The following is a 14,226-nucleotide window of genomic DNA, read 5'->3' as shown; positions in this document are numbered from 1 at the left end:
CACACAGCGCTCACATTGCCGAGTTCAGAGAACACACTGCGCTCACGTTGCCGAGTTCAGAGAACACACAGCGCTCACACTACCGAGTTCAGAGAACGCACAGCGCTCACACTACCAAGTTCAGAGAACACACAGCGCTCACAGCACTCACACTACCAAGTTCAGAGAACGCACAGCGCTCACATTGCTGTGTTCAGAGTGCTCGCACTACCGAGCTCAGAGAACACACAGCGCTGACACTACCTGTAGTGTATGTACCTTTAAGGGGAGAACTACTTTTTACAGCTCCTGTATACTGTAGTACCGGCAGTGGCCACACCTGTATATAACCCTGAGTAGGGATCTGTACAGTTAGTTTTAGAGTAACCCTCATCCAGTAAACACCTGTTGTTTGTTCTCTGCAGTCTCTTGTCTAGTTATTGAAGGACACACAACATCAAGATACACGGATTTAACATTGGCGACGAGCAGATTCGAACCTACCTGCAACTCTGCAGAAGAAGGCCGATTCCAGAAGCACGGGCGTCGACCATCCAACGGAGACTCCAGCGAAACGGGCTGGCAACAGGTACGGCACAGACCCTTCCCGCACAGCGGCGGCTAGAGCCGACCGACGGCACAGGAAAAGGCCGAGCAGCGTCGACGGGAGCAGAGAGAGGGTAGAGCGCACAGGGCGCAGCCGGTGTTCAGGACCGAGCGGCGTCGATGCGAGAAGAGAGAGGGTAGAGCGCACAGGGCGCAGCCGCTGTTCAGGACCGAGCGGCGTCAACGAGAGAGAGAGGCAGTTTTCAGGGGGCGAGCAGCGTCAGCGGGGAAGAAAGGAAAGCGTCGGAGATGCCATTTTGAGCCGCAGCGGAGAAGAAGGGAGAGCGCGGGAGACGCCATTTTGAGCCACAGCGGAGAAGAAGGGAGAGCGCGGGAGACGCCATTTTGAGCCAGTCGAAGCAGAGCTGGAAGGTTTGGAACGTTCAGGAGTACTGTCCAAAGTGGACTGGAGCGAGTGGGCTACACCCATCATTCCTGTAATGAAGAGGTCGTTGAGTAATACACCTGGGGAACCAAAGAAGGTTCGCATCTGTGGGGACTTTAAGGTGACAGTGAACCCAGTCCTTCACACTGTACAATATCCGCTTCCGCGGATTGAAGATATTTTTGCCTCGCTATCTGGAGGGAAATGCTTCACGAAGATTGATCTGGCCCAGGCGTACCTGCAAATGGAGGTAGAAGAAGCCTCGAAACAGTACCTCACGATCAACACTCATAAAGGTCTCTACCAATACAACCGGCTGGTGTTCGGGGTAGCACCAGCTCCGGCTATTTGGCAAAGGGCAATGGGCAATGGATCAAGTCCTGCAAGGGATTCCAGGGACCCAGTGTTATTTGGACGACATCCTGGTCACGGGCGAAAATGACAGTGATCACCTCGCCAACCTGGAGCAGGTGCTCACTAGATTGAAGGGATATGGGCTCCGAGCTAATCGCCACAAATGCGAGTTTTTCCAGAAGCAGATCTCGTATTGTGGCCACGTTATTGATGATGAGGGGTTACATAAGTCCCCTGAAAAGATTGAGGCAGTAGTCAAGGCTCCAGCACCGGAAAATATGTCACAACTGAGGTCGTTCCTCGGGCTGGTGAAGTACTACCATAAGTTCTTGCCGAATTTGTCTACAGTACTACACCCACTGAACACCCTACTGCAAACGGGGGTACCATGGAAGTGGAATGACGAATGTAAACGAGCTTTCCAGAAGTGCAACGAATTGATCACATCAAAAGAGGTGTTGGCTCATTTCAACCCAGCACTACCAATTCGGTTGACGTGTGATGCATCACCCTATGGCATTGGAGCGGTGCTGTCGCACAAATTCCCGGATGGCTCGGAGAGGCCGGTAGCCTTTGCGTCTCGGTCACTAACCTCAGCCGAGCGTAACTACGCCCAGATTGACAGGGAGGCCCTCAGCCTAGTGTGGGGAGTGAAAAAGTTCAACCACTATCTGCACGGGCAGAAGTTCACCTTGCTGACTGACCACCAACCACTTGTCTCCATCTTTAATCCAAAGAAGGGCATTCCGGTGATAACTGCGCAACGGCTACAAAGATGGTCCCTTTTTCTAGGGGCGAACCAATATGAAATCGAGTATAAGGGCACGAAACAGCATGGAAACGCTGATGGGCTATCACGCCTGCCACTGCCTACTGCGGAGGAAGCACCAGCAGTGGACCCTGTCGAAATATTTTATTCGACTATAATTGAACGCTTGCCAGTAACTAACGCTGATATAGAGAAGGAGACCCGAAATGACACGACACTGTCTCGGGTATATGGCTTGACGGTGAAGGGATGGCCAACACATGGCGACTCACTGTTGCCAGCATTCTCATCCAGAAGAGAACAGCTGTCAGTATGCCAGGGGACCTTGATGTGTGGATCCCGAGTGGTAATTCCACTCAAGTTAAGGGAGAGAGTGCTCAATGAGCTTCACGAAGGCCATCTGGGAGGGGTGAAAATGAAAAGCCTTGCTAGGGCTTATGTGTGGTGGCCGGGGATCGATCAGCAAATCGAGGACCTGACAAAGAGCTGTTCAGGATGCCAGAAGGTCCAGAATGCACCACCACATGCCCCTCTACACCCATGGGAGTGGCCCTCATCTCCATGGCAACGGGTGCATATTGATTTTGCTGGTCCATTCATGAACTCAATGTTTTTAATAGCCGTGGATGCGCACTCGAAATGGCCTGAGGTGATCAAAATGTCCTCCACCACCACGGAGAAAACTATTGCAGTCCTACGGACCATATTTGCCAGGAACGGCTTGCCAGAGCAGATTTGCTCTGATAACGGACCACAGTTTGTGTCCGAAGAGTTTCGAAGATTTATGAAAAGGAATGGGGTAAGGCATTACACATCCGCCCCGTATCATCCAGCCACAAATGGATTGGCTGAGAGGTTCGTACAAACCTTTAAAAAAGCAGTAAGGGCCATGTGCGATGACGACATTCCACTGCAGCATAAGGTGGACAATTTTCTGTTAGCCTACAGAAATGCGACACATGCAGTCACCAACCAGACCCCGGCCATGATGTTCTTTAACCGAAGGTTGAGATCTCGTCTGGATTTGCTCAGACCAAATGTACGAAGAGATGTTGAAAATAAGCAATTCCAGCACATCAATGAGAAGCCGACAAGGAGCTTCAATGTAGGGCAACCAGTCTTGGCCCGCGACTACCGAACAGAGAAATGGCAACCAGGAACGATATGCACACGGCAGGGGCCACTAATGTACACAGTGGATGTTGGGGAGAACATTGTGAGACGCCATGTTGACCAGATCCTAGAGTCACAGGAATGAGTCAACCCCATGTCTCGCGTACCTGGTGATGAACCCGACATACAGGTAGCATCTACCCCAGAAACAGTAGCATCGGAAGCTGATGAACCAACCGACGACAGGGGGCCAGAATCGCCTCCGCACCAAGAGCAAGACACTCAGGAAAGGCGCTATCCAGAAAGGATCAGGAAGCCTCCCCAAAGACTGAATTTATAAATAAACTATTTTCAGCTAATGTTGCATGTTAAAAGTGTTAATTGTAATTAGTTAATATTTAATTGTTAAATGAATGTTATGGTACTGTTAATCTAAAAGGGGAGGAATTGTAGTGTATGTACCTTTAAGGGGAGAACCACTTTTTACAGCTCCTGTATACTGTAGTACCGGCAGTGACCACACCTGTATATAACCCTGAGTAGGGATCTGTACAGTTAGTTTTAGAGTAACCCTCATCCAGTATGCACCTGTTGATTGTTCTCTGCAGTCTCTTGTCTAGTTATTGAAGGACACACATCAAGATACACGGATTTAACACTACCGAGTTCAGAGAATACAGCACGCTCACACTACCGAGTTCAGAGAACGCACAGCACTCACACTACCGAGTTCAGAGAATGCACAGCACTCACACTGCGGAGTTCAGAGAACACACAGCGCTCACATTCCCGAGTTCAGAGAGCACACAGCGCTAACACTACCGAGTTCAGAGAACACACAGCGCTCACATTGCTGAGTTCAGAGAACACACAGCGCTCACACTACCAAGTTCAGTGAACACACAGCCCTCACATTGCTGAGTTTAGTGAATGCACAGCGCTCACACTCCCGAGTTCAGAGAACACACAGCACTCACCCTACCGAGTTCAGAGAACGCACAACGCTCACAATACCGAGCTCAGAGAACAGAAAGAGTTCCCATTGCCGAGTTCAGTGAACACACAGCCCTCACACTACCAAGTTCAGAGAACGCACAGCGCTCACATTGCTGTTTTCAGAGAACACACAGCGCTCACATTGCCGAGTTCAGAGAACACACAGCGCTAACATTGCCGAGTTCAGAGAATGTGCCGCACCCTAGGATGCTGAGGAAATTGAGGGCGGAAATCGTGGAAGTACTGGCCATAATATTTCAATCCTCCAGAGACACGGGGCTGGTGCCAGAGGACTGGAGAATTGCAAATGTCACACCATTGTTCAAAAAAAGGTATAAAGTTAAACCCAGTAATAACAGGCCAGTCAGTTTAACCTCGGTAGTGGGGAAGCTTTTAGAAACAGTAATCAAGGACAAAATTAACAGTCACTTGGATAAGGTGTGATTTAATCCAGCATGGATTTGTTAAAGCTGAATCGTGTTTAACCAACTTGATTGCGTTCTTTGATGAGGTAACAGAGAGGGTTGATGAGGGTAATGCGGTTGACGTAGTGTACATGAATTTCCAAAAGGCGTTCAACAAAGTGCCACATATTAGGCTTGCCAGCAAAGTTGAACCCCATGGAATAAAAAGGACACTGGCATAATGGATACAAAATTGGCTAAGTGACAGGAAACAGAGAGTAGTGGTGAATGGTTGTTTTTCAGACTGGAGGAAGGTACACAGTGGTGTTCCCCAGGGGTCGGTTCTAGGACCACTGCTTTTCTTGATATATATTAATGACTCGGAACTGGGTGTACAGGGCACAATTTCAAAATTTTCAGATGACACAAAACTTGGAAGTATAGTGAACAGTGAGGAGGAGAGTGATAGACTTCAGGAAGACATAGACAGGCTGGTGAAATGAGCGGACACGTGGCAGATGAAATTTAACGCAGAGAAGTGCGAAATGATACATTTTGGTAAAAAGAATGAGGAGAGGACATATAAACTAAATGGTCCAATCCTAAAGGGGGTACATGAACAGAGAGACCTAGGGGTATGTGTGCACAAATCATTGAAGGTGGCAGGGCAGGTTGAGAAAGCAGTTAAAAAGGCTTACGGGATCCTGGGCTTCATAAATAGAGGTATAGAGTACAAGAGTGTGGAAATTATGATGAACCTTTATAAAGTACTGGTTCGGCCCCCAACAGGAGTATTGTTTCCAATTCTGGGCACCGCACTTTAGGAAGGATGTGAAGGCCTTAAGAGAAGGTGCAGAAAAGATTTACAAGAATGGTTCCAGGGATGAGGGACTTCAGTTACGTTGATCGGCTGGAGAAGCTGGGGTTGTTCTCATTAGAGCAGAAAAGTTTGAGAGGAGATTTGATAGCGGTGTTCAAAATCATGAGGGGTCTGGACAGGGTAGATAGAGGGAACCTGTTCACATTGGCAGAAGGGTCGAGAACCAGAGGACACAGATTTAAGTTGATTGGCAACACAACCAAAGGCGATGTAAGAAACAAAAAATGTAAGCAGCAAGTGGTTATGATCTGGAATGCGCTACCTGAAAGGGTGGTAGAGGCAGACTCAATCTTATCTTTCAAAAGGGAGTTGGATAAGTATCTGAAAGAACATTTTTGCAGGCTACAGGGAAAGGGCAAGGGAATGGGACTTCTTCCGTGCTGTAACCATTCTATGATTCCTCTCACCCCTCTCCATCCTCCTCTCTCCCGCCTGCAAGCTGCTCTTCCCTCTTGCAAGCACCATTCCCTTTCTTGATAGCACATGGATTGAAGTAAATTGGCTGAAGACTGGCTTCTGTGATGGTGTGAACCTCAGAAAGAGGCCATGATAGATCATCCACTCGACATTTCTGGCTGAAGATGGTTGCAAATCCTTCAGCTTTGTCTTTTGCACTCATGTTTGGCTCCACCATTGTTGAGGGTGGGGATGTTCATGGAGCCGCCTCCTCTTGTTAGTTGTTTAATTGCCCACCACTATTCACGACTGGATGTGGCAGGACTGCGGAGCTTTAACCTGATCAATTTGTTGTGGGAGAACTTAGCTCTGTCTATGTTGCTTCAGCTGTTTAGTCACAAGTCACCCAGTCTGGATGGGATGCATCTTTGGTTGCTGAAGGAAGCTGTGACGGAGATAGCTTAAGCTCTGACCACAATCTTTAATCCTCCTTGAATATTGGAGTGCTGCCAGAGGACGGGAGGATTGCATATGTTGTTATTCAAAAAAGGAAGAGAGGGTTAAACCTGGTAACAAAAGGCCAATCAGACTAACACAGTGGTGGGAAAACTACTTGAGACCATTGTCAAGGACAAAATTAATTCTCACTTGGAGAAGCATGGGCTTCCAGCACGGATTTGATAAAGGCAAATCATGTCTGACTAACCTGATTGAGTTATTTGATGAAGTAATAGAGAGGGTTGATGAAGCTAGTGCAGTAGATATTGTATATATTCGTGTAGAAATTGGAGAAGGCCCGAAAACGGGCGGGGACATCGCCCCATGCGCTATTTACCTGCGCCCATTCTAAGTGGTGCAGGCAGCACGCAGAATTCATGCTGCCTGCTTATTTACATGATGATTGCAACGCTGATCTCAGCGCTAAACGTGCTGTTGATTGGCTTAGTGCTCAATGGGGGGCCAATATCGGGTTCAGTCTACTAGACAATAAAGTTTAGCCTAGACTCTCTCCACTATTTAAAGGGGAGGTGCTTGTTGCAGAAGCACCTCATTATCAAATGAAAGGAAGCCATGGCCCAACAGCCGAAAGGACAAAACAATTTTCTGATGTGGCACTGGAGACCTTGGTCCTGGGGGGGTCAACAACACTGGTACTTCCTCTACCTGCAGGGGAGCAAGAGGCCTTCAAGATTGACCACAAGAAGGATCTGGGAGGAGCTCGCTCAATCTGTCACTGCAACAAGTGTTGCCCCAGTGCCGCAAACATTTTAATGACCTCACACGAGTGGTCAATGACAGTGAATGCATCAGCAAATGCCATATCCCACCATCTGCACCACAAGCCTCACACACTGCTCAATGCACCACACCCCCATCATTCACCTACCAACAATCTCTAGCTAGCACCACTTATACCTCACAATCATAGCTTCACTTCACCCTCATACACTTACCACTGCTGCAAGACTCACACCCACATCTCACCCCTTGCACACACTGCCAGCTATTCAAACATGGCAGGCACATCACCCAAACACATTGCCCCACACTCACTGACACACTTCCCTTTTTCTTGCAGGCCAAGGTGGCTCACAACCGGAGAGAGCACCAGCAAACGGGAGGCGACCAAGCAAGACTTGACAACCTGACGGACCTGGAGGAAGCAGTGCTGCACATCATTGGAGCGGCTTTGAGAGTCCGTGGTGAGCAGAGAAGTGGAAAGCATTGCTGATGATGACTGTATGCTCATACCTAATCCTTCTTCACTCCTCCCACTACCCTCTCATCCCACAATCTCATCTCACTTACAAGCTGCTTATGGTGTAAGTATGCATATTTTCCTTTCCCACCACCCCTGCCCCCCCCCCCGCACCCCCACCCCAACCCTACCCTTGTGCCTTTCTACTTTCAGATATGCAAGTACTCCAAACTGGCCAGCCTGTCCCTGAAGTTGTGGAGGTAAGTGATGGAGAAGAAGAAGATACATCGGCACTGCATCTGATACTCGCAGACACCAGCTCAGAAAATGACACTACGTGTGTTTAGAGGGTAATTTAGAGCCAGGATCGGCTCGTGGTGAGTCACCGGGCATGAGTGGGCTGCAGCCAGGCCAGGGGGAAAGGGTAGCTCGGCTGCCAGGTCCCCGGAGGACGAGTTTGCACCTGAGTTCTGCTCTACAGGATTCAGATGATGGCCTTGATGGGGCAGCCTTCAGAAGAAGGGTGATGGGCATGCACTCAGAAATGCTAGGTGCGAAGGCAAGCCTGCCAGAGAGCCTCGTCAATGTCAAGGAGCATGGAGGAGTCCGGCTCCAACATTGGACGGGGTTTTGCATAGAGCTTGGGGCCCATGATTTCCAGGATGGGAATGATGGGCAACTCTATGAGAGACCTTGTGGACCCAAAGATGATGCTGGGTATGATGGGCGATCTCGCAGCTTCCATTGCAGCACAGGGGAAATGACTTAACCAATGCTCCCCCTTATGTTATTTGCGCCGCACGGCCCCTTTATTGAGCTGCGCGGCCCATTCAAACTTCCACACATGCATGTTTTTTTGCATTGGGAAGCCAGCTCACCAGCTGCGTGGGACCTCGAGACAGCTGCGAAGCCACGCAACTTAAAGGGAATGTTGGACCCAACGTCTCAGTGCTGCAGTGGAAGCGCAGACTGCTCTCCTGCAGTCTCAGCATGTTGCCACGCAAGGTCAGACTGCGCTCATCGTGGCTGGGGTTACGAGTGTCGAAAGGGGCTTGCAGGGTGTCACAGCGGTCCAGCAATTTCTGATCTCCTCCCTGCTGCCTCAATATCTTCTTCCCCCCCGGCCGATCTGCTCTCTCCCCACTCTGATCACCTCTCTTCCCCCGCTCTAATCTCCTCTCTCCCTACTCTGCTTTCCTCTCTCCCTCCTCTAATCTTCTCTATCCCCCTCCAATCTCCTTGACCCCCACCCCACCTCCAATCTCTTGACATTCTCCAGGCAAGCAAGCAAGCTGATAGAAAACAGCTGGCAACAGGGAGGAAACGTGCTTCCAGCCACAGGCCGCAGGCTCTGTATAGGCACATGTGCGGATGCAACATCTGGTGCGCATGCGGGGTCTGCTGGGCGGGTGGGGGGATGGTGTTTAGGCTCAGCCCCTAGACGCCGTGCCAATGGTCACAGCAGAATTATTTGCCACTGAGGAACCCTTCTCCCTCCTGCAACAAACAGAATGGTGGTAAAACAATGGGGCTATTCTCTCCAAGTGAATAGCGTCAGTTTAATCGTGACTTTGTCAGTGAAATGGATCAAATCATTAAATTCACCCACTTACAGGCAGTGGATGTTTTGTTGATAAGATTCAAATCAATTAGTTGAATGACATTTTTAAGAATCTCCTGATACATGATGGACTCTCACCCACCAGCCACTCATATTTGGAAAATCAACCCTTTGGCTTTGTCACTAAGCCAGAAACCTTACAAATTATATCTGTTATGAACAAAATCTGCTAATCATTTTATCAACCAGTTTCTTGGATTTGTGGAACCTACACCTTTTTTAGACAATTAAATATTTGTAACAGGTTTATTGATAAATTGATCTAGAAACATTAATGCCAAATAAACTAGCCTCTGCTATCAATACTTTTTCTCCCTGTTTTTACACTCCTCCTCTGAGGGTGGAGGCTCATGCTGGGGAACTGCTCCGTAAGTTGTGGTACTCGCCTAATTGGCCATTGTTCTGGTATGAATTTAAAACGGTGAGCGTCAGTCGGCTGCTTAACCATTGTAGGACTTCAAAGCCAAGCCAGAGCTGGTCCTCACCTAATGTTTACACATGTACAGTAGGCACCTCAAAGCACTGGAGAGGTACCACCAACGCTGCCTCCGCAAGATCCTGCAAATCCATTGGCAGGATAGGCGCACCAACGTTAGTGTTCTTGCTCAGGCCAACATCCCCAGCATCGAAGCTTTGACCACGCTCAATCAGCTCCGATGGACGGGTCACATTGTCCACATGCCTGATACGAGACTCCCAAAACAAGCGCTCTACTCGGAGCTCCGGCATGGCAAGAGAGCCCCAGGTGGGCAGAGGAAACGCTTCAAGGACATCCTCAAAACCTCCTTGAAAAAGTGTAACATCCCCACCGACACCTGGGAATCCCTGGCCCAAGACCGCACAAAGTGGAGGAGAAGCATCCGGGAAGGCGCCGAACACCTCGAGTCTCTTCGCCAGGAGCAAGCGGAAGCCATGCACAGGCAGCGCAAGGAGCACACGTCAACCCAAGCACCCCACCCACCCGCCCCTTCAACCACAGTCTGCCCCACCTGTGACAGAGACTGTAGGTCCCACATTGGACTCATCAGTCATCTGAGAACTCATTTTAATGTGGAAGCAAGTCATCCTCGGTTCCGAGGGACTGCCTAAAAAGAAGAGAAGAAGACACATGAATGCCTTGCAACAGGTGTCACTGTTATGCGATCAGAAGCAGGGAATCTGGCTGATTTTCCCTTTCCTAGCTTGGAGGCACTGAGGTAATTTGTGGCACTTCCACCCCTATCCTGGATGAGATCGGCTTTCACAGCATAGACTTGCAGCTGAGCCTATGAACATCCTGATGTACATGGCCCAGTGCCAAGTCTCGTAGAGTAGTTGCCCACTGAATAGTCAACAGAGCCCAACACACAGCACTAAAATCATTAAAAAAAACACAGAATGTAAAACTGAACAATAAACTTTCAAATATTTGAGTGCTCTACCTTTTGTGCTTCGTACGCATCCTTTAGGTGCATATAATTGGTCACAGCTCTCATGGCAAAAGGCAGCTTGCCAATGTCTTTAAGGTCAATAGGTCTTTTATGTGCTGTTGTTATGAAGGTGTTCATCCACCAGTAAGTGCCTTTGGAGAGTAGATTCACAAATGGTTGTAAGAATCTGACACCCAAATCCTGCAGGTCTTCAGGAGGTTTCACCTCTCGCGAATGTTTGTAGAAAATATAGCGCTAAAGCAGGAAAAGGAATACCCGAGTTAATGATTGTTTCTGCATAAACAGTGATGAAGTTGAAAGTTTACAATATTTCCTGATTACAGCAAATTAAGAATCATTAGTATTCTTTTGTTAACATCATAACGCAAAAGGTGCATGCACACACTGTTCAACATTTCTTTTCCATTTCTATTCCCTCCTTTCCTGAAGGTGCTGAATGTAACTGAGGTGGAGTTCCATGTTATTTGATAGCCCTCTAGAACCTCACTCAGGTGACCATCCTTCCTGTGTGAGTCCAGACCTTGTGGGTTTCAGCAGGCTTTGTGACTGTGGAGCAGCATCACAGCAGAAGCTATTTCTGTCCTCTCTCGTGCACACAGACAGACATGCATACCCACACACATGCATCTTCCAGCAAGGGTCACTAAATAGCAATCATCAATAGAAATACAGGCGAATTTCTCCCCCTTTCATTTGAGAACACTGAGAGCAAATATAGCGCCTCCAGCTCTACTCCGGTTGAGGTGAACGCTATCCTTCTACTTAAATTTACTTAATAGAATTCCATAATGGATTCTTAGCCTGAAGGAATAAGCAAACTTCATTTAGTATGAAAATCATGCCCAAGTCAACTCATGGCAAAGAAGAATTTTGACAAAGAGATCAATCATAATAAGGCATATATGAATTATATCTCTCATTTCTGGTATATCTAGATCCATCCCACATGTTCAGTTCATATCTGATATTTGCATCATATCCAGTGCATCTGTCCTGAATATTAGATAATATTTACAGCACAGAAACAGGCCATTTGACGAAACAGGTCCATGCCAGTATTTATGCTCCACATAAGCCTTCTCCTACCTTTCTTCATCTAACCCCATCAACATATCCTATTCCTTTCTTCCTCATGTGTTTATCTAGCTTCCCCTTAAATGCATCTATACGAATCACCTCAACTTGTGGTAGCGATTTCACATTCTAATCATTCTCTGGGTAAAGAGGTTTCTCCTGAATTCCCGATTGGATTTATTAGTGACTATCTTATATATATGGTCCCTAGTTCTGGTCTTTTCCTGCAAATGGAAGCATCTTCTCTACGTCTACCCTATTAAACCCTTTCATAATCTTAAAGACTTCTATCAGGTCTTCTCTTTTTCTAGAAAAAAGTGCGCCAGCCTGTTCAATCTGTCCTGATAGGTATAACCTCTCAGTTCTGGTATCATTCTAGTAAATCATTTATGCATCTTCTCCAGTACCTGTATATCCTTTTTATAATATGGAGACCAGAACGGTTCACAGTACTCTGTGTGGTCAGACCAAGGTTCAATACAAGTTTAACATACCTTCTCTGCTTTTCAATTCTATCCCTCCAGAAATGAGCCCCAGTGCTTTGTTTGCATTTTTAAATGGCCTTATTAACCTGCATTGTTACTTTAGTGATTTGTGTATCTGTACCCCCAGATTCCTTTGCTCTCTATCCCATTTACAGACTTATTTTCCAAGGAGTATGTGGCTTCCTTATTTTTCCTACCACCTCACACTTATCTATATTGAAGTTCATTTGCCAATTACACATCCATTCTGGAAGATTATTAATGCCTTCCTTTATTTTGTCGCAGTCCTCCTCTGTATTATCTATACCCATCAATTTGGTGTCCTCTGCAAATTTTGAAATTGTACTTCTGATTCCTGAGTCTTTTATATAAATGGTGAACAACAGTTCACTGAGCACTGTGAAACACCACTTCCCACCTTTTGCCACACTGAGGAACTACCTTTAACCCCTACTCTCTATTTTCTGTTCTGTAGCCAGCCTACTACCCATTCTGCTACTTACCCCTACTCCACATGTTCTGAGCTTAGGCATGAGTCTACTATGCGGTACCTTATTAATGGCCTTTTGGAAATCCAAATATATTGCGTCGACTGCAGTACTTCATCTACCCTTTCTGTTACTTCTTCAAAGAATTCAATAAAGTTGGTCAAGCATGACCTTCCCTTTTAAAATTCGTGCTGACTAATCTCTAGTACATCTTTGAGTAACGATTCCATTATCTTTCCTACCACCGACTTTAAGCTAATTTTTTAGCTCCCTGGACTTGTTCTATCTCCCGTTTTAAGCATAGGAATCACATTAGCTGTCTACCAGCCATCTGGCACCATTCCCTTTTCTAATGAATTTTTATAAATATGTAATAGTAGCACTGCTATCTCTTTCCTAACTTCTTTTAACATGTGTGGATGCAATCCATCTGGAACAGGGGTTTTATCCTCTCTAAGTTTGATTAGGTTATCAATTATCTCCCCTCTTTCTATCTTAAATATCTTTCTATCTTTTTTGATTTCTTCTTCTAATGTCATGTCCACCAAATTAGTCTCCCTAGTAAATACTGAGGTAAAGTAATTATTTAATATTTCTGCCATTTCGCTGTCATTACCTGTGAGTTTAATGTGTGTGTCCCTTAATGGCTTTATCCCTATCCTGATTTGTGTGTCTGTAGAATACTTTACTATTTCTCTTTGTATTCCTTGATAATTTAATTGTGTAGTTTCTCTTTGCCTTCCTAATTGTTTTTTTGACTTCTTTTCTAACCTTTTCATGTTCCTTTTGTCATCCTCTCCTTTGTTATCTATGTACTTAGTGTATATCTTTTCTTTAGTTTCAATTTTGCCCTTATTTTGTTATTCAGCCATCGTATGTAATTACTGGCTAGTTTGTTCTTGCTTTTTAGTTGAATATATTTCCCCTGGACTCTACTGATCACCATTTTAAATGTTTCTCACTGCTGGCCTATTTCTATGTTTGTCAGTAAATTTTTCCAGTTTACTTTCCCTAGTTCCATTCTCATCCCCATAAAATCAGCTTTTTTCCAATTTATTACTTTGGTCTTTGTCTTAATTATGTCTTGTATCTGAAACCTTATAATGTTGAGATCGCTACTGCCTAGAAGTTCCCCTATGCTGACTTCTCTTATCTGTTCTGGTTCATTATAGTTCAATGTTTGCTGGCATTACAAATTCCAAAAGTGATTACATTTCAAAAGTACTTCATTGGCTGTGATGTACTTTTGGACATGCTGAATGAATACTTGAAGGGCACTACATAAATGCAATTGCTTTTAAGTTCCTTACTTCATATTCAGTTAATTCTTCAGAAATCAGCCTTTTTACTTTAGAATATCACATAATCCCAATAAACGGCATCTGATAAGGAGAACAGGTGAGATTCTGTAACCAACAATACTTTAGCTGTTTTTGAATTAATTTGATACGACAAATCACCAATAGTTAATGCTTTCAAAAGCAATGTTCAAAATATTTGCATTATACTTTAAAAGACTTAAAATTTACAGCATGGAAACATACCAT

General features: G+C 46.1%; 1 protein-coding gene across 6 annotated transcripts in view; it reads right to left on the bottom strand.

Annotated features, from left to right (window-relative positions):
- abcc8 (ATP-binding cassette, sub-family C (CFTR/MRP), member 8) overlaps positions 1 to 14,226 on the bottom strand; it is a 581,396-nt gene that overhangs the window by 520,412 nt on the left and 46,758 nt on the right. For all 6 annotated transcript variants that reach the window (XM_086007823.1, XM_086007824.1, XM_086007822.1 and 3 more), the window contains exon 5: positions 10,624 to 10,866. In XM_086007823.1, the coding sequence (XP_085863949.1) occupies positions 10,624 to 10,866 (243 nt within the window). The remainder of the gene's footprint in view (positions 1 to 10,623; positions 10,867 to 14,226) is intronic.

Source organism: Somniosus microcephalus, chromosome 15 (assembly GCF_052327205.1).
Source record: "Somniosus microcephalus isolate GS21.2 chromosome 15, FLI_Smic_1.0, whole genome shotgun sequence".
Classification (NCBI taxonomy): domain Eukaryota; kingdom Metazoa; phylum Chordata; class Chondrichthyes; order Squaliformes; family Somniosidae; genus Somniosus; species Somniosus microcephalus.
Note: the sequence above shows the minus strand (reverse complement) of the source record. Positions and strands in the feature narration are given on the sequence as shown.